We start from the raw sequence: 19,478 nt of genomic DNA, 5'->3' as shown, positions 1-19,478 counted from the left end.
GGCACCAGATAATTTCAGTTTTTGATGTGGACGAAGCAAAAGTGCTCAACAACGCAGTCTCTGATCTACATCGGGTCTCACAGATATATAAATACTATTCAATCTCAAAGTCAGTCTAACATTTTGTGAATATTTATGGAGAATGTTCTTTTGAATGCTAACCAGATCAAATAAAATCCAAGGATACAGCAACGGGAAGGATGAAATACAAATGCATTTCACTGTGAACTTTACTGCATTAGAATTAATCTGTAATTTAACTACTGAGTAATAACTAACTTTAAAGAAGGTTATGGTGAGGCAGGTTTTATGATCTTGATTCATTAGAGTCATTGCTTTGAGAATTCATTTTTATATATCTCATACTGTTCCTGCAGGTGGAGGTTACAGCATTCGATAATCTATAAAGTCGGTGCAAATGTATAACTCTCTCCTGTTTCACCTTGCATATCAAATCTCTGAGTAGGACCTTATTTTTCTTCACAAACAACAGCTATTCAACAGCTGTCTGTTTGCAAAAATTATGCAATATAAAGCCAAGGACTCTATGAAATTGCCTATCTCCCAAAGCACTCAACTTGCCTGCATTTGAAATGTAATTATAGCCTATTCTTGACTTCTAGTGCTAACTCAGGGAGGACCGGAATACAGGATGAAAGTCTAACAGTGTTTGCTCCTCATTCTCTCTGATATTATCAAAAAAATTGCATTCAAGATATTTGTAAAAGGCAGTCTGCCCTTCAAAATAACCCATGCAATTTAACTTACTGACTCACTTGAACAATGTTACTGTGGTGATGTCTCTGAAAAATGTATTGGCATGAGTGTGCAGAGGATAGCTTACAGTAATGGAGAAAGGCAAAGGAAGATCAGCAAAAGTACTGTAAAGTCCATCTTCCAAAGATGATCCTGTTAAAGCTTTCAACATTATGAAGACATTTGACAAAATGATCAGGGAATATTGTTTCCTCTGGGAGGAAATTAAATAGGATTCAAATGTTAAAACTAGTACGTTATGGTAAGGAACATGAGTCCCCAGTAATTTAGAACGGGCTCATGAACTTATGGTATAATTTACTATTAAAAATATAAGAATATTAATTTGAAGGTCTCATGAGACAAATGAGTTACTGGACAGAGACAGAGTGGAGGACTAATGTTGAGATGATAGGCTGGTTGGTGGGTGACAGAGCCATCAGGGAAAAATACCCTTCAACCCTTATGTTCAAACAACAAGCCTCTTATTTTCCCAATTTTTTTCACCAGGTTTCCCTGAGATTCAACTCCTCACTCAAACACCAAAGGCCACTTACCTATCCACCCGCTCCCCTTTGGGATGCAAGAGGAAGCCGGAGCATCTGATAAAACCTCCATAATTAGAGGGAGAATAGGCACACTCCCTGTGGACAGAACATGAGGTCAGGATTTAACCTGGATGACAGGAGCTGTGAACAGCAGCATTAATGGCTGTGAAACTGTGATTTATGTAAGAGAATATATTTGCTGTGCTTGGGAATCTTTGTTCAAGGATATGTTCTATTTTTCTTGAAGTAGGACTTATTGCTAGAATATAAAAACAGAGATGTAATGCTACAGGTTTAAATGGCATTGATCAGACTGTATGGAGTATTGTGAGCAGTTCTGGGCTCCATATCTAAGAAAGGATGTGCTGGGACTGGAGAAGGTCCAGAGGAGGGTTAAGAGAAAGACCTCAGGAATGAAACGGTTAACATATGATGAACTTTAAATGCCGCTGGACTTGTGCTCATTGTAGTTTAGAAGAATAAGGGAATCTCATTGAAACCTACTGGAAGTTGAAAGGCCTAGATAAACTGGATGTGGAGAGGACAATACCAATCGTGGGAGAGTCTAGGACAGAGGACACAACTTCAGAATAAAAGGATGTCCCTTCAGAACAGAGGTACGGAGGAATTTCTTTTGCCAGAGGCCGGTGAGGCTGGGGGATTCATTGCCACACACAGCAGTGGAGGCCGCCATTGGGTATACTTAAAGAGGATTCTGATAGATTCTTGATTATTATAGGTGGCAGGTTACAGGAAGAATGGGGTTGAGAGGGAAAATAAATCAGCCATGATCAAATGGTGGAGAAAACTCAATGGGTTGAATGGCCTAATGATGCTCCTATGTCTTAAGGTCTTATGGTCTTTTCTATATTACATAATTGACAATTGGATATATAAAATGGTAAATAATGCTTACTCCTCTTTGATCTTCTTACTTGAATAGGAAAAGGAGCTAACAAACAACAGAATTGAAAATTGAAATGTTTGTGAAAATGCACCTTTTGTAATGGATAATTAATTGAGGAGAAAACAATAAATCTTCTAATTTTGGGGAATTTATTTGCTTAATACTCACACTTCGGTGGTAATCCAACAAAATGGACAACAGCCAAAAACTCTACTGAGAATTTTATGGTTTTTGCATGCAATATTTTTCATCTCACAATTAACATGACATCCTTAATAATATAAAGCACAATGTCATTCAAGAAAAAAATTTGCATTGATATACAGTTTATTTTATCACCTCCTGGATGTTCCATCTTAAAATAGCATCTACAATTGTGCTATACTCCCTCAGAACTCAGAACTGGATTCTCAGACTAGATGTTTGCTTTCAAGACGCTAGTGTGGGACTGGAATAAAATTATACTCAGAAAGCCGAGTTAGGTCTGATGGCTGCTTTGCATTTCAGGTACAAAAAGTGATGGAGCGATTACAGCACAGAAATCAAACCTTCCAACCAACAAGTCCATGCCAACCATCAAGCACTCAATTACACCATTTTATTCTCCTTACATTGCCATCAGCTTGCCTCAGACTACACACACTAGAGGTCATTTAGTAGCCCTTTGGCCCACCACCGGAAGGAAACCATGCTGTTTCAGAGATGTGGATGGCACCAGGGTTCCTGGAGCGGTGAGGTGACTGTGCATTGCAGCAAACAGACGTACTAGGCTCTGTGCAAGAGGAAGCGTGCATGAGTGCATGTGCATTCTGAAACTTGACTCTCCGTGACGGGTGGCACAATCATTCTGCATTTTCGGAGCTCTCTTTGGCACTCCCCCACCCCCCCCCTTGAGCATTAACAGCACCTCATTCTCAAATATAGAAACTGTGATAAATAGTTACCTGGAGTTAATTCCATCACCAATGCTATATGGTAACAGGCCTAATAAGCCCAATTATCACCATGTGACCAATTAAACGAATAACCTGAACACTCTTAAGTACAGGAGGAAACTGTAGCACCCGGAGGAAACCCATGTGGTCATGGAGAGAAGGTGGGTATTAAACTCGGGTGCTGGCACAATAAAACATTCCACTTAACACTCTGCTACTGTGCCACCCAGGGAAAAATGTCTTAAATAATTGGATAAGCAGCTAGTAGTTTTGAATATGGAGGTATCCGGACTTCAAATCCCCAAGTATAACATTTTAACAATTGATGAAAAGGAAGAACTTGGTGTGTCCTGCTGGGCTTGGCAAATGCACCTGGATGCATGTTACTCTCTGAACAATGGAGAGCTCATCTACTGCCTCGCACTTGCTCACATTTTGTCAAAAGGCTGCTACAGGATTCAAAGTCTTGCACTGGGTGTGAGATGTGGCATCAGCACAAGACCCAAGGTCTTAAACTTGCTACCTGATGTCAGGTAGTCAGTTGCACAAATTGCAGACTATCAGGATGCTGAAGGCAAACTCTCATGTAACCACTTGGAACTCAGCTAAGCTTGGATTTCCAGCATCTGCAGATTTTCTCTTATGTGTCACTTGGTTAGCAAGAAGTCAGATCGATACTGTATCCTGTATTGGCAAAAATTGAATAAGTATCAAGCAGCAAAGGAACACATAACATTTCTGTATATTGATATCTTTGCAATTGCCAGGAATGAAAACACCCTGGATGGTACAAAGAACAGTAAATTAAGAAATCCAAACATCAACAACAATAGCCACTATGTGTCATGGGCTATAAGACCATAAGATATAGAAGCAGAAGTAGGCCATTCGGCCCATCGAGTCTGCTCCACTATTCAGTCAAGGGCTGATCCAATTCTTCCAGTCATCCTCTGCCTTCCCCCTTTGATGCCCTGGCTAATCAAGAACCTATCTGTCTCTGCCTTAAATACACCCAATGACTTGGCCTCTACAACAAATTCCACAGATTTACCATTCTCTGACTAAATTAATTTCTCCGCATCTCTGTTCTAAATAGACCTCCTTCAATCCTAAAGTCGTGCCTTCTTGTCCGAGACTCCCCTACCATGGGAAATACTTTTGCCATATCTAATCTGTTCAGGCCTTTTAACATTCAGAATGTTTCTATGAGATCACCCCTCATTCTTCTGAACTCCAGGGAATACAGCCCAGGAGCTGCCAGATTTTCCTCATACGGTAACCCTTTCATTCCTGGAATCATTCTCATGAATCTTCTCTGAATCCCCTCCAATATCAGTATATCCTTTATAAAATAAGAAGCCCAAAACTGCACACAATATTCCAAGTGCGGTCTCACGAGTGCCTTATAAAGCCTCATCATCACATCCCTGCTCTTATATTCTATATCTCTAGAAATAAATGCCAACATTGCATTCACCTTCTTCAACACCAACTCAACCTGGAGGTTAACCTTTGGGGTATCCTGCACAAGGACTCCCAAGTCCCTATGCATTTCTACATTTTGAATTCTCTCCCCATCTAAATAATAGTCTGCCCATTTATTTTTCCACCAAAATGCATGACCATACACTTTCCAACATTGTCCTTATTTACCACTTCTTTGCCCATTCCCCTAAACTATCAAGTCTCTCTACAGGCTCTCTGTTTGCTCAACACTACCCACTCCTCCACCTATCTTTGTATCATCGGCAAAATTAGCCACAAATCCATTAATACCATAGTCCAAATCATTGACGTACATTGTAAAAAGCAGCAGTCGCAAAACCAAACCCTGTGGGACTCCACTGGTAACTGGCAGCCAGCCTGAATAGGATCCCTTTATTATCACTTTGTTTTCTGCCGATCAGCCTATGGTCCACCCATGCCAGTAATTCCATGGGCTCTTACCTTGCTAAGCAGCCTCATGTGTGGCACCCTGTCAAAGACCTTCTGAAAATCCAAGTACACCACATCTACTGTATCTCCATTGACTACCATACGTGTAATTTCTTCAAAAAATTACAGTAGGTTAGTTAGGCAGGATCTTAATTTCAGGAAACCATGCTGGCTTTGGCCCACCTTGTCATGTGCCTCCAGGTATTCCATAATCTCATTCCTAACAATCAATTCCAACAACTTCCCAACCACTGATAAGGTCTATAGTTTCCTTTCTGCTGCCTCCCACCCTTCTTAAGTAGTGGAGTAACATTTGCAATATTCCAGTCATCTGGTACAATGCCAAAATCTATTGATTCTTAAAAGATCATTTTTAATGTCTCTGCAATCTCTCTAGCTACTTCCTTCAGAACCCGAGAATACATTCCATCAGGTCCAGGAGACTTATCCACCCTCAGACCATTAAGCTTCTGAGCACCTTCTCAGTCGTAATTTTCATTTCACATACTTCACTTCCCTGACACTCTTGAATGTCCAGTATACTACAGATGTCTTCCATTGTGAAGACTGATGCAAAATACGCATTCAGTTCATCTGCTATCTCTGCATTTCTCATTACAATATCTCCAGCGTCTTTTGATATTGGTCCTATATCTACCCTCAACTCTCTTTTACCCTTTAGATACTTAAAAAAAGCTTTTAGTATCTTCTTTGGTATTAGTCACCAGCTTCCTCTCATAATTCATCTTTTCCTTCCTAATGACCTTCTTAGTTTCCTTCTGCAAGTTTTTAAAAGTTTCCCAATCCTTTATCTTCCCACTAACTTTGGCTTCCATGTATGCTCTCTCTTTTGCTTTTTCACTTTTCAGCCACGGTTGTGTTCTTCCTCCATTCAAAAATTTCTTGTTTGTAATATATCTGTCTTGCACTTCCCTCATTTTTCACAGAAACTCCAGCCATTGCTACTCTGTTGTCCTTCCTACTAGTGCCCCCTTCCAGGTCCCCTCTAATTCCATTGTAATTGAAATACTGACATATTGGAACAACACACACAAAATGCTGGTGGAACACAGCAGGCCAGGCAGCATCTATAGGGAGAAGCACTATCGACGTTTCAGTCCAAGACGCTTCATCAGGACTAACTAAAAGGAAAGATAGTTAAGAGAATTGAAAGTAGGAGGGGGAGGGGAAAATGCAAAATGATAGGAGAAGACCGGAGGGGGTGGGGTGAAGCTAAGAGCCAGAAAGGTGATTGGCGAAAGTGATACAGAGCTGGAGAAGGGAAAGGATCATGGGACGGGAGGCCTATGGAGAAAGAAAGGGGGAGGGGAGCACCAGAGGGAGATGGAGAACAGACAGTGATGGGCAGAAAGAGAAAAAAAGGAGGGGAGAAAAAAAACTAAATATATCAGGGATGGGGAAGAAGGGGAGGAGGGGCATTAACAGATGTTAGAGAAGTCAATGTTCATGCCATCAGGTTGGAGGAACAACACCTTATATACCGGCTGGGTAGCTTCCAACCTGATGGCATGAACATTGACTTCACTAACTTCCGTTAATGCCCTTCCTCCCCTTCTTACCCTATCCCTGATATAATTAGTTTTTTCCCCCTACTTTTTTTTCTCTTTCTGCCCATCACTCTGCCTGTTCTCCATCTCCCTCTGGTGCTCCCCTCCCCCTTTCTTTCTCCTGAGGCCTCCCATCCCATGATCCTTTCCCTTCTCCAGCTCTGTATCCCTTTTGCCAATCACCTTTCCAGTTCTCAGCTTCACCCCACCCCCTCTGGTCTTCTCCTATCATTTCGCCTTTTCCCCTCCCCCTCCTACTTTCAAATCGCTTAACTATCTTGCCATTCAGTTAGTCTTGATGAAAGGTCTCGGCCCGAAACATCAACAGTGCTTCTCCCTATAGATGCTGCCTGGCCTGCTGTGTTCCACCAGCATTTTGTGTCTGTTGTTATTTGAATTTCCAGCATCTGCAGATTTCCTCGTGTTGACTGACATATTGGAATTTAGTTTAAATATTTTAAATAATTCTCAGTCTAAATAATTGATATAATAGGCTGCACAAATTGTAACCAAGTCAAACTGAAGTGGCTAGATTTAATGTTTGATAAAATTATAATCAGATTCATTCAGTATTTGAGACAGACTTCATCCTTTATCTTTTAGCTTCCTAGAACAGCTTGAACAACATTTTCTTCTTTTGTGTTTGAACTTCGACAACATGAAGTTTGAGAAATACTCTCAAATCTTCCAGTTTAGACCTTAGCATGTTGTTCTTTTACATTTTGAAATCTTTCAAACTAATCTATTGGATGGAAAAAATAATTCTGTCTATGATCAGCAAGGATCTCCTATGAAATGCTTCACTCTTTTCCTGACTGTAGTTGACTACAAATGATCAATCTCATTTAAGTGGCTGATGTGGGAAATAAAAACAGATTCTCCTCTAAGTAATGAATTAATCCATGGTGTTGAGCCATGAGAGAGGGAGCTATACTTTGACTGCAGAAAAGATTGTAAATACTGTCAACTGGGGGGGGAAACAAACTGCTCGAGGAACTGTGTGTGTCAGGCAGCATCTGTGGAAATAGAGAGACTGGCAATATTTTGAACGGAGACCTTGTGAGGCACAGAAGGTTCCCAGTTCAAGGTCTCCTGCTGCTCTAACCCATCTACTTCAAGGTTAGATTTTTTGTACATTCAGAGATGCTCCACTACACACCACTGTTGACACCTTCCTGTCAGCTTGAACAAGTCTGGTCCTTGTCCCCTAACATCTCTCATTGAGAAAGGCATTTTCACACGGAGAACCGCTGCTGACTGGATGTTGTTTTTTTTTTGTTTGTTTTTCTCGTCATTCTCTGCCAACTCCAGAGACTTGTGCATGAAAATCTCAGGAGATCAGCAGTTTCTGAGATACTCAAACCACCCCAGTCAAAGTCACTTAGATCACATTTCTTCTGAAGTTCAGTCTGAACAACAACTGAACCTCTTGTCCACATCTACATGCTTCCATGCATTGATTTGCTGCTACATAATTGGCTGATTAGAGGTTTACATTTGCCAGGTGTGCCGGTGTACCTAATAAAGTGGCCACTGAGTGTATTTACATGATTTAATTGATTAGAGGGGGAGAACAATTTCAAAATCATATTGTATTGGGTAAAGAGTTGAGGCAGCTCAGTCGGTAAAGGAGAGCCATGATGCAATAAACCCATGGTAAGGAAGGAACATCCAGAGGAGTGACAATGGTAGCTACAGGACTGGGAAAGAATGGCAGTGGAGGAACCAGAAACTCATCTGCAAAATGATACATTTTCAGTCAAGTACCTTCTGATTTATGTTCTAGTGATTATCTCAACGCGGCCTTTTGTTTGCTCCATTGATTGCTGTGTCACAGTGATGTGGCATGTTAAGTGCTAGGCCTATTAATAGTCACACATTTCTTTTGACCTCCATTTTCTACCTCATGTAAAATCTCACACTTACACCCATCTGTACTGAGTTTCAAATGCCAACTAGATTACTTGCTTATTTTATCTGTCCCTCTTCATGCATCCCCTACCAAATGCTTTCAATTCATTACCCAGTTTAAGTGGACCATGATGGCCATGGGGACAATTTCAACTCAAACCATCTGAAGTTCCAAAGTAATGCTGGAAATCCAGAGTAATGCACAAAATGCTGGAAAAACCCAGTAAGTCAGGCAGCATCTATGGAGGGGAATAAACAGTTGGTATTTACTAACAAGAGAAAATCTGCAGATGCTAGAAATCCAGGCAACACACACGAAATGCTGGAGGAACTCAGCAGGCCAGGCAGCTTCTATGGAAAAGAGAACAGACAACATTTTGGGCCAAAACCCTTCAGCAGGACAGGAGAAGAAAAGCTGAGGAGTAGGTTTTAAAGGTGGGGGGGGGGGGGAGGGGAGAGAGAAACACAAGGTTATAGGTAAAACCTGAAGGGGAGATGGGATGAAGTGAAGAGCTGGGAGGTTGATTGGTGAAAGAGACCAAAGGCCATGGAAGAAAAGGGGGGAGGAGCACCAGAAGGAGGTGATGGCAAGGAGATAAGGTGAGAGAGGGAAAAGGGGATGGGAAATGGTGATGGGAGTGGGGGTTGGGGGGCATTACCAGAAGTTCGAGAAATCATTACTGTTGGTGATGAGGCATTTTCAGATTTTATTCCCACACTTATTGGACTAGTATAACCAATCAAAAACAACCCATAATTTGAGCTTAACTCACATCCTTCTTTCAGGACTTTTGAGTGCGGGTATAAATGCAGGCACAGGAGGATAGCTTAAGTGTTAGTGCCATTTTAATGTGGGCAGCACGGGGGTGCAGTGGGTAGTGCAACCATTTCACACCTCCAGCAACACAGTTTTGATCCTGACTCCCAGCCCACTGGTGTGAAGTTTGCATGTTCTTCTCTTGTTTACTTATGCCTCCTTTTCGAGCCCTTGTTTTCTCCCATTGATATGCAGGTTTGCTCAATTGGTATTGCAAATTGCCTCTAGTGTAAGTGGGAGGAAGAGAATCAGTCAAGGTGGTAGCAGTAAATGGCCATGTAGAGAATAAGTGAGGAAATGGGATTTATGGATTTGTACTGAGAGCCTGCATGGGCTCGATGGGTCAAGAGGTCTCCTATGTCATAGGGATGCAGACATGGTGAATCTCAGCAACTTCTGGCTAGAGGCCAACAACTAAATACATTGTTAATCATTCTTTTTCTGGTAAACAATCATTGCAAACTATAGCCTGCAACTTCCCTTTGGACTTGGAGGCAATCCGAGACAGCCGGCCCATTGTCGAGAGCGAAGAAGACCTGAGGTTCGATCGATTTAAACACCAGACCAAATCGGAAATGTCAGGTCCTAGCCAAATCGAGGAGGTGGAGTCCAGGCCCGAGAGCTGATCAAAGCAACTGAACCCAACGTTTGGGCAACAATTTAGCTGCCGGGTATTGAGGGCCGGGCCAGTTCAGCTCATTGCTCCACTCTGCGTTGAACTAAGAGTCTATGGACAGACTCTGTTTGCGGACTTCAGTTCAGGGTGCTATTTGCTTGCATTTATTGTTCGCAAGATTTGTTTGTTCTTTTCTGCACCTTTGGGTGTCTGACAGTCTCCTAATTTAATTTTTTTTTGGATTTCTTTGTTTCATAGCTGCCTATTAGGAGACGAATCTCAAGGTCGTATGATGTATACACACTTTGATAATGAATGCACTTTGAACTTGGGTAATGTGAAGCTATCTTAAGAGACCCATATGGAACCTGTGAATACGTTGAGTTAATCTGACATCAGTTGTGGAGAAAATATGTAACTGAGAATCAAATCTAGATGAAGCAGATAGAGAGTTAAAGTGCTTGTGGATTTCAGTAAGAATACCTGTGCTTAACAAACCACAAGAATTATCTAAGGAAGTAACAGACTGAAGTACAATGGGTGCTGCACTTGCATGAATTAAGGGGTATTCAGTTAGAGGCAGGGAACCAAATTGGAATTTTAAAAAAGCTGGTTATATTTGATAATACAGAGAACAGAAGTTAAGAAGAGGCTTTTGTGCAACTGTGTACTGGTACCCTACAGAGTTCAATTCTGGCCACATCTGTTCATTTGTACATAACTGACACAGGCCCTGGGGAATGGTGTTAAAGCTGCAGATGAGGGAGCCAAAATAGATTTCTCTGGACTTGAGGAAGCTGCAACGGGAAAATGGGAGCATTGCCAAAAAATGCTGCCGCAATATTCACTGTGAATATGTAAGTTAAGTATGTGTTAGTGAAATTAAGAGGTTCTGCATGGATGTAATCCTGATGCAGTGAGAAAGCAATGCGGTGGAATGCAATGTTATAGATCAATGGGACCGTAAAGTAAAGCTAATGCAGTTTTGTACTTCATCGCAAGAAGTGCAGAATATACAACAGAATCCACTTAAACTGTAATAAGAAGTTTGACTGGCATGTATCATAGGGATCAACGATGGATATTGAGACTTTAAGAAGGAAGTAATCTAAATTTATGATTCTGACTTGTATGAGAAAATACAGATATAGAGAGCAGCTGGAAAAATCAAAACTTCTTTTAGAAGATTAACACGGAATATGCCTTAATGCAATTGGAAGTGGCTAAAATTAGTTGATCAGGACTGAAAACATTTAAGTGTTTCGAGAAACTGGTGGATCTAAAACAAATCAGCTTCAATATAAGCTTAATTATGAGAGACATTGCTTTGAGGGAAGAAGAAAGTTCTTTACTGAGTAAGTGTTGACACTGTGATGTTCACAACCAGCAATTGTTAATATTGAAGAATAAATTAGGTAGGTGAACGAGGAAATGGGAACATGTCAGGCAAAAGTGAACAGGGTTTTTTCTTGCAAGAGTTTGTGCACCTTGGCCTTTTGAGTTGCAACCTCTAAAAAGGATGCATTGAGCTTTTTATTTTGAATTATATGTTTAAGTTGATAAGAGCATTTTATATAGGAACAATAAGGGATTTCAGACTGACAATTGGGTGGTGGCTTGGGTGAGCCAGAAACTTTGGGGCACCCAGGACTTTTCTTGGTCTTTAGCTTATCCCGTCCTTTTAAAGTGTTTGGCAAATGTTTGAATTACTAAGGGAAATGGGTGACAGATAGTTTATTGACAGTATATATATATATATATATAGTATATTAACACAGCTTGCATATTTTACATTTCTTTATAAAGGTAAAACAGATGCAGGAGCATTCTTTTATCAAGAGGCAACTCTAAAAGTTCCAACAAAAGACTGAAACAGGTGTAAAAATGTAATTCGTTGCACAGGTTTGATATAGCCATAGTTCATAATTGATTGCCTTTACTATTTTGAGGGCATCAGCAAGGCACTTTTGGAAAGTCATGTAGAATTCAATTTCTTTCAAAAATCAGCAGTTTATTTTCTTCATGGTCAAGGAATTGGTCAGGTGAAGAGTACAAGTGATTATTCAGCAAGCAGAAGAACTTAAATAATTCCTCCAAGCAAAATGAATGCATGCAACACAACAAAGAAAGGACACCATGAGGTGTTATTGAACAGGAGAGTTCTTGCTATATGAGGAAATGTGGCAAGGGTATCTTCAGGAACAGACACTGTCAGACTGACTGCCTGCCTCCTTTAATCCTGACAGACATGTATCTAAATTGGTAATGCATGTTTCACTCAGGATCGCACCTAACGTTTCCTGCTTATTTTGTTCCAGCATACAAAGTCTTGCTTTTCAATCAGAATATCATGGGTTTGAAAACCAAGGACAGGAGAATATTGCTTTTCGCTGTTAAAAGAAAACTTAATTAGATGAACTGGAGTTCTGTCTCATCAATAAAGAGGAACAAGCTTATTCTAAGTCACTCTCTTCATTGCCAGACAATTGCAAGCCAGTATTGATAGGAATTGCAATGAGGACCATTATCCAAGTGTCCCAGACTCAGCAGGATATGTTGCATGGAATATTGTCCAGGCGAAGATAACAGGGCTTGATCAGTGGACTCAGGTTATTTCTGTCAGGAAGGCTGACTCTTGTGTCTAGTAAATTTATGAGTCAGTTACAGTCAATCCCATTTATAGTAAATGAAAAGGAAAGGCTCTGAGTGTTCTGTTTAATCTTCATCACTGGACTACAGTTTCAGCCAATTGATTTTGGTTTAAATGCAGCCTTCTATTTTTATTTAGTGGTGGCAGCTTTTTCTAATAAACATATTTGGAATGTAGCAATGAAGATCTGGGAAGGTGTAAAATGGTCTTTTAGTGAGTAGACCTCACAAATAGAGTTATTTTACTGCTGGGAGGGTGGGCGAAGGATATACAGACAACACTATCTATTATATCCACAATTCAACCTATTGTTCATTGAAATGGGGGTATGGATTTAGTCCTGAGAACACTATGGTCCACTGCAGCTCCAGACTGAGGAGTGATGCACAGGGCAAAGTGTCATCTTTCAGAGGTAATTTGTACGCAAGGTCTTATTGAACTTAATATGTGGAACTGAAGGTCCACGGCTCTACCTTAAAGAAAAGCAGGAATGTCCCTGCCAGCGTCCCAATGAACATTACTAAAATGTGAATGATTAGGACATTACCACTGCCTTAACGTGTACAAAATGGCAACTTCATTTCTTGCCACAGTGACTAAACTCTAAAAACACTTCATTTGTTCTTAAGAAATTTTGGATATCTTAAGATATAGAAGGCACAATATAAATCTCATTGTCAACTTTCTGTCCCCACTACTCTATGAGCTGAAGGAGATGCACACAACTCAGCTGGGGCAAGAAAGCAGAAGATTATACCAAGTAACTGTATGCCCTTCCCTGCCAGAAATGACAAATGGCAAACTGCCTCAAGGGGATTTACAGGGAGGTCAGAATTATCTCTGAACAACAATTGGCAGAGAAATTAGTTGGGGTGGGGGAACAGCTGACTTGAGGAGCAAAATTTAAATGAACACCTCTAAGTGGTTAAAAGAGAAAAATTATCAAATCTTAAGGTTGGGACCCTGATTCGGGACTGTTAGATCTATAACGTATTTGTTTGATCTAACTGACTGGATGGAAGAAAGTTTCAAAGTCATTATCGCATCGTGTGATGATATAAGGCTGCTTAGACCATAGAAAAGATGGGCAATATGTTGAAGCATTTACTGAATGGAAGTGTCAGCTGTCTATAATATGATAAGCAACTCAACAGTGACAAAGTCCTGGGTGGTTTATGATTAGGATAATAAATGGAACCTTTGATCTGATCTCACTGTTGCCAAGGGTACTGTACTGCATATCCCTTCAGTCTGTTTCCAATGTACTTCAGTGCATTATGAAGAAAAAGGGGCTCATTCTGAACATGATACAGTCCAAGAAACTTATTTAGTGTTATGCTGTGAACCTCCGTATCATTACTTTGTCTGTGGGCTGTTGCTATTAGCTTTATTAATACCTCGACACGTTAAGAGGATTACATAGCTGGTATAGAATGAGAAGATATGAGTTACTTCATGATCAAAACCATGGCCCAACCTCTTCTATATAACCGATCTCACTGAAACACATGAGGCTGGGAAATATTGAAAGATTGGGTGCTAAGAGACTCTCTTGGATGGACCTATCAGAACTAACATTAGGATAAAAAACAGCTTTTCCTTTTTATAAAAAAAAATTGAAAAGGAGAAATATGTTCACTTACAAGGTTGTAAATATTTGAAATTCTTCACTGTATATGATTGTGAGTATTCGGTTATCAAGTACATTCAAAAGTGACATCTGCAGAATTTGTAGTGTAAAGGAAACCAGGATTGTGGAGAGCATGAATTGGGACAGAGAGTTATTGAATGGTGGAGCAGGCTTATATAGTTATATTGGTTATTCCTAATACCACTTCATTGACTTTCCTGTTATTGTCACAGGTCATGTCCACAAACTTCTCAACATCTGCTTCCACTCTATGGAACCTGTTATAGTAGTTGAAAATCAGAACTTGTTCAAGCTCTTGCTTTATTTCTTCAAGTTTATCAAGAATACTTTGAATCATTTTACCTTTTTAAGGTGGGTTACCTCTACGCTTCGATTTTCTTCATCCGTCCAAAGCAAAACAGTGATCTCACAAAAAAGACATTGTAAACCCAAAGCTCTGGGTGAAAACCATTGCAACATAAAGACAAGTTCTGCTGCTATGCAAGTTGCAGATTGATTTTGGTAACGTCGCACTGCCAGTCATGATTGCTGTTAACGTGCAGAATCCTAATAAACATTGTTATATTATTTAGAGGAATAGGTACTGAAGAACCATGGAGAAATTCAACAAACCAGGCAGTATCTATGAAAGGAAATGGACAGTCAACTGCCTAAGTTTCTGAGCTCCTCCACCACCTTATATATAGCTGTAGATTCTAGCATCTGCATTCTCTTGTGTCACTCTTATAGCGCTAAACCAGTTTGGCATGAGAGGGGTAGGGTTTGCCACTTTCATAGAGACATCTCTCTCTCTCTCTCTCTCTTCCCACACACAATTATTCGAACATATTTTTCCCCTTAAAATGTAAGTCAGATCATTTGATGGGAGACTCTGGGCACTGACAAGTTGCGATTAAAATCCCTGACTCCACTACCTTAGCACATGTAAAAGACAGGGCCTCATGAAACAGCAGAATAGCTATGAATATCACTTAACACAGATGCATGCTAGCTTCCCACATTTCTATGGGGAGAAATGTGGCACAGGGTCACCAGAGGCACAGATTCAAAGACGGTTTCTAATGTTGACCAACAGTGGGTCATCTATGTCCACCGTACTGGGTTCCCTGCCTACTGAAGGCAGTGGAGAGCACAGTCAGTGCAGAATGGAAATAACATCTCCTCTTGGCTGATACCAACACCAGTGCAGCTCAACGATCTCTACAACCACCATTGTGACTAGGCACAGTGCAAATGGCTCGATAAATTTGCTGATGACACAGCTGTTGTTGGCAGAATCTCAGATGATGGTGTGGAGGTGAACAGGAGTGAGATAGATCAGCTGGTTGAGTGGTGTCACAACAACCTTGAACTCAACATCAGTAAGACCAAGGAATCGATTGTGGACTTCAGGAAGGGGATGTCAAGGGAACGCACGACAGTGCACATTGAGGAGTCAGCAGCGGAAATGGTGAGAGGTTTCAGGATGTCAACATCACTGAAGATCTGGGCCCGATATCTTGATGCAATTACGAAGAGTGCACACCAGCGGCTATATTTCGTGAGGAGTTTGAGCAGACTTACTATGTGTCCAAAGACTCTAGCAAGTTTCTACAGATGTACCGTGGACAGCATCCTCACATTGCTAGTCCAATATGGAGGGCCCACTGTACAGGATTGGAAAATAAAGCTGCTGTGGGTCATAGTCATAAAGAGCCAGCCCCATCATGGGCACATGCCACCCCATCATTGACAATGCTGTACTGCTGCCGCAAAACAACTAATTCTGTGACATAGGTCAGTGAGAATAAAGCTGATTCTGAAAGAGTGATATTTTGTTGATGACAGGTGGCAGCGTCACCCTCAGTGCAGTGTGTGTGAATGCCTGTGTTCAAAAGGACGGATTCTTTTATAATACTGCCAGAGAACATCAACCCTTCAAAGATATAACTGCCATCAAAAGCATCCCTAAGCATCGCTGTCCTATAAAATCTTCCTACTTCTAATTCAGATCTGAGTTTATGATAATATTTAAAGTTGACATCCTGCAGCTGTTCTTGCTGCTTAATGACAATTGCTTTGTTTGTCCATAAAACAGGATATCCATGTATATCTAGGAAATGTTAAGTTCTATCTGTCAAATCTTTGTAACTGTGTAGCAGTGCTCAGGATTTCACTTCTCCTGCCTGTTGGTGGCTGCCTCAGCCAAGAGCACACTACTGACAATTTGTCATCCACTGAGATGGTAGTAAATATCCAGATTTCAGCAAAAGACATTTTAAAGTTTGCCAGTTCCCCGACATAAAGCACATGCACAAGTACATTATGTCCCCAATCAGGGGTAGTTCCTTTAATTTTAGTTTTTCCCCAAAATTTCACCTTCTCTCCGCTGCACCCATACACACAACAAAAGAAAACTTGTATGAAAGTTCCTTTTAAACTGTTCTGCAGCTCTGCCTCAGTTAAAATCAAAGTTCTGCAACATCTGTTGAGGGCAAGGAGAAAAGCCAGGCTTATTATCTGCCTGGAAGCCATCTGCTGTATGCTTGGGCCTCCTCTCACAAGATCAGCTGAATTTTTAATGAACCCAGACTGGTTAGAAACAGCTTGTAGATACAATAGCAGGAGAGACCCTACAGCTGTAGTAGTGCCGAATACAGTGTCACTGTTAACTTGGATGTATAAGTGGGGGTTGGAGAGCCAGCACTAATTGCCAAACTGCCTGCTGCAGATTCAAATGAACTTCCAGTGACATGGCAATTGCTCTCAGTGAACAGGAAGATGTACACACTGACAGACACTCATTATATATAAACACTTTCCAACACGAATACTCTGACACTTATACACGCACACACTCGCCCAATTGTGCACACTCACCCTCACACTGACACAATCTTACACATATCCACCAGCACACACACGGGCACACATATACACGTACACAAGCACACTTGCATACATACAGAGGCATTTTCTCTCCACACACACACATACACGATGCATAGCTATAAGCACACACTGCACAATGCAAATAAAAGAATTAGATGGTAATTCATTCTATGCAGCCATACAGGAAATGATTTATTATTGACTTTGCTTCAATTGGTCTTGGAAGTCTGGCATTAAGGATTGCATCACAAATAAATCCCATCGGCTAAACACTGCATTTCTTAATTTGGTCTAAATTTGTACACTGTACAAGATGACTGCACTTCCTCTTAAGCTAATGATTAGTGTCCCTTCCTATTTTTTTTACCAATATCTTTACTGCCGTGTAACTGTTGCCGTACCATCTCCCAGATTGAACCAGAGCTCAGTTCAAACAATGGGAAAGCTAATACAACTTTTAATGAAAGATTGTTTTACCACCTCCCCTACTCCCCTTAATAAAGTGCAGAGGAAGGGAATTAATTCAGCCAGTATTCACGTCTGTGTTATAATGCAAGATACAAATTATAGCAATAAATGAACTGAAATGCAAGGGGTAACAAATTTTGCCCCTTCCCAGGTTATGTTGTTTCCTGGCCCTCTCTCTTTCTTTCATAGGAGTGGTTTGGCTTCACATTGTGTACGTTCTTTGATATGAAACAAATGGTTATATATGGTTCTCTCTGGAGCATGTGACAATATATAGAACATCTTGGAATATCTCAGCTGGCTGGCGTCAATAGTTTAAACAATCAAACGTTTCTCAGTTCTAAATAATCTCTATTCCCACAAATGAACTGCAATGAAAACATATTAACCATAAGAAACTGAGATGTAACTTTCTGCATATATTTTAAAATATTTAGCAAAACCTTCAATTCTCAATTCTATCCATGAAATCTTATTTATGAACACCATTTGCCATATGTTCCTGACGCATGTCCTGTTATTGACTTCATTTATCTGCTAAACTCGACCTCACCCTTTGGGAACCATCTCACAGTGACTATTCAAAGGGACTCTTGTTAAATCCATAAGCCTCCAGGTTAATTCATTCTCTCTGGATTAAACAAAAAAAAACGATCAGTCAAAGAACTTTTTTTTCCAGCTAAAAATATGGTCACTTGAATTGAAGCGAAGTACTCCTGTCCCGTTTTGGATATCCTTTGTTCTTGTTTATAGTTTCTATTCTGACTTCAATAAAGCTTTCCATTGTCACCCCGCCCCGCGAGTGTCATTGCCTCTGCAATCTGAGACTTTCTCCAGCCAGTACAGTGAAGGAGGGGATCTTCACCAGACAATCCCCAAACATTTCCGGCGTGAACAGCTCCTGTGTGGGGGTTAACTACAGCAGATGGCCAATTAAATCTACAGCAACCTGCCGAGTGTTCGCGGCTTATAAGTGCTCTCATCTCCCCTTAGTGAAATAAAGAGAAAAGCCTGCTTACTTGTTCAGGGTCCTCCGGGCGGTGATGCTGGCTACGATTATGCTTTCTGGCCGAGGGGTAGCCACCGCCTTGAATGTTCCCTTCCAGAACTTTTCGAAGAGCTGTTTCTCGCCCTGCTGCACGCTGGCCATGATGAACGGGCAGGTCTTCTGGAGAACAGGCAGCGGAGAGAGACCGGAGCGTTGTGTGGGCTCTCTCGCTCACACACACACACACACACACCTCTCTCTCTCCCTGTCTCGGGGCTGCCGCCGAGGAGCAGGAGCTGTCCAGCAACTGAAACGATCCACCTCGCTGTTCTTCAGCACAAAGGCAGTTGGAGAGTCCCAACTCTGTCTCCCTCTATCTCTTCTTGCGAGACGGTTCAGCTAGATGCGTTGCGGATTTACAACAGTTACTAACGAAACAAAGGGGGCCAGATGAGTTTGGGGAAACGCAGTGAGAACGGAACACAGATAGTCTGACGTTTAATAGTTGCAATAACGGCCGCTGTCAGGAAAAGGTAGCGAGATCGGAGAGAGCACAAAGCAGCAGCTGTGTGGATTCAGCACCTAAGCAGTTCCCGTGTTTTGTCTCATTTAGTTGTGACGTTGGAGCGGGGTTGGTCAGCTGGGTTTAACGTCTCTTCCCCTTCTAATACCCCTCCCTCTCTCACTCACTGTCTGCCTCCCTTTTTACAAAATAAAAGCAAATCCCCCTGCCGCCTAGTCGGCACAACAAAGGGCTGCAGGTTGCCCAAAAGCCGGCTTTACGTGCGCCAGACAGAGGCCGCCGGCTGCATTTGCAAGCAGCCCGATGCATCCCCGGTCGAGTGGAGTGGCAGAAG

At 41.3% G+C, this 19,478-nt stretch overlaps 1 protein-coding gene across 1 annotated transcript in view; it reads right to left on the bottom strand.

Moving 5' to 3' along the window:
• The window catches only part of srrm4 (serine/arginine repetitive matrix 4), a 332,914-nt gene extending 314,131 nt beyond the window's left edge, over positions 1-18,783 (bottom strand). The window contains exon 1 of the mRNA XM_059986941.1: positions 18,653-18,783. Within this exon, the coding sequence (XP_059842924.1) occupies positions 18,653-18,783 (131 nt within the window). The remainder of the gene's footprint in view (positions 1-18,652) is intronic.
• Between the last annotated feature and the right edge of the window lie 695 nt (positions 18,784-19,478).

The sequence above is a fragment of the Hypanus sabinus genome, chromosome 13 (assembly GCF_030144855.1).
Source record: "Hypanus sabinus isolate sHypSab1 chromosome 13, sHypSab1.hap1, whole genome shotgun sequence".
Lineage (NCBI taxonomy): Eukaryota > Metazoa > Chordata > Chondrichthyes > Myliobatiformes > Dasyatidae > Hypanus > Hypanus sabinus.
This window is presented reverse-complemented; position numbering and strand designations above follow the sequence as displayed.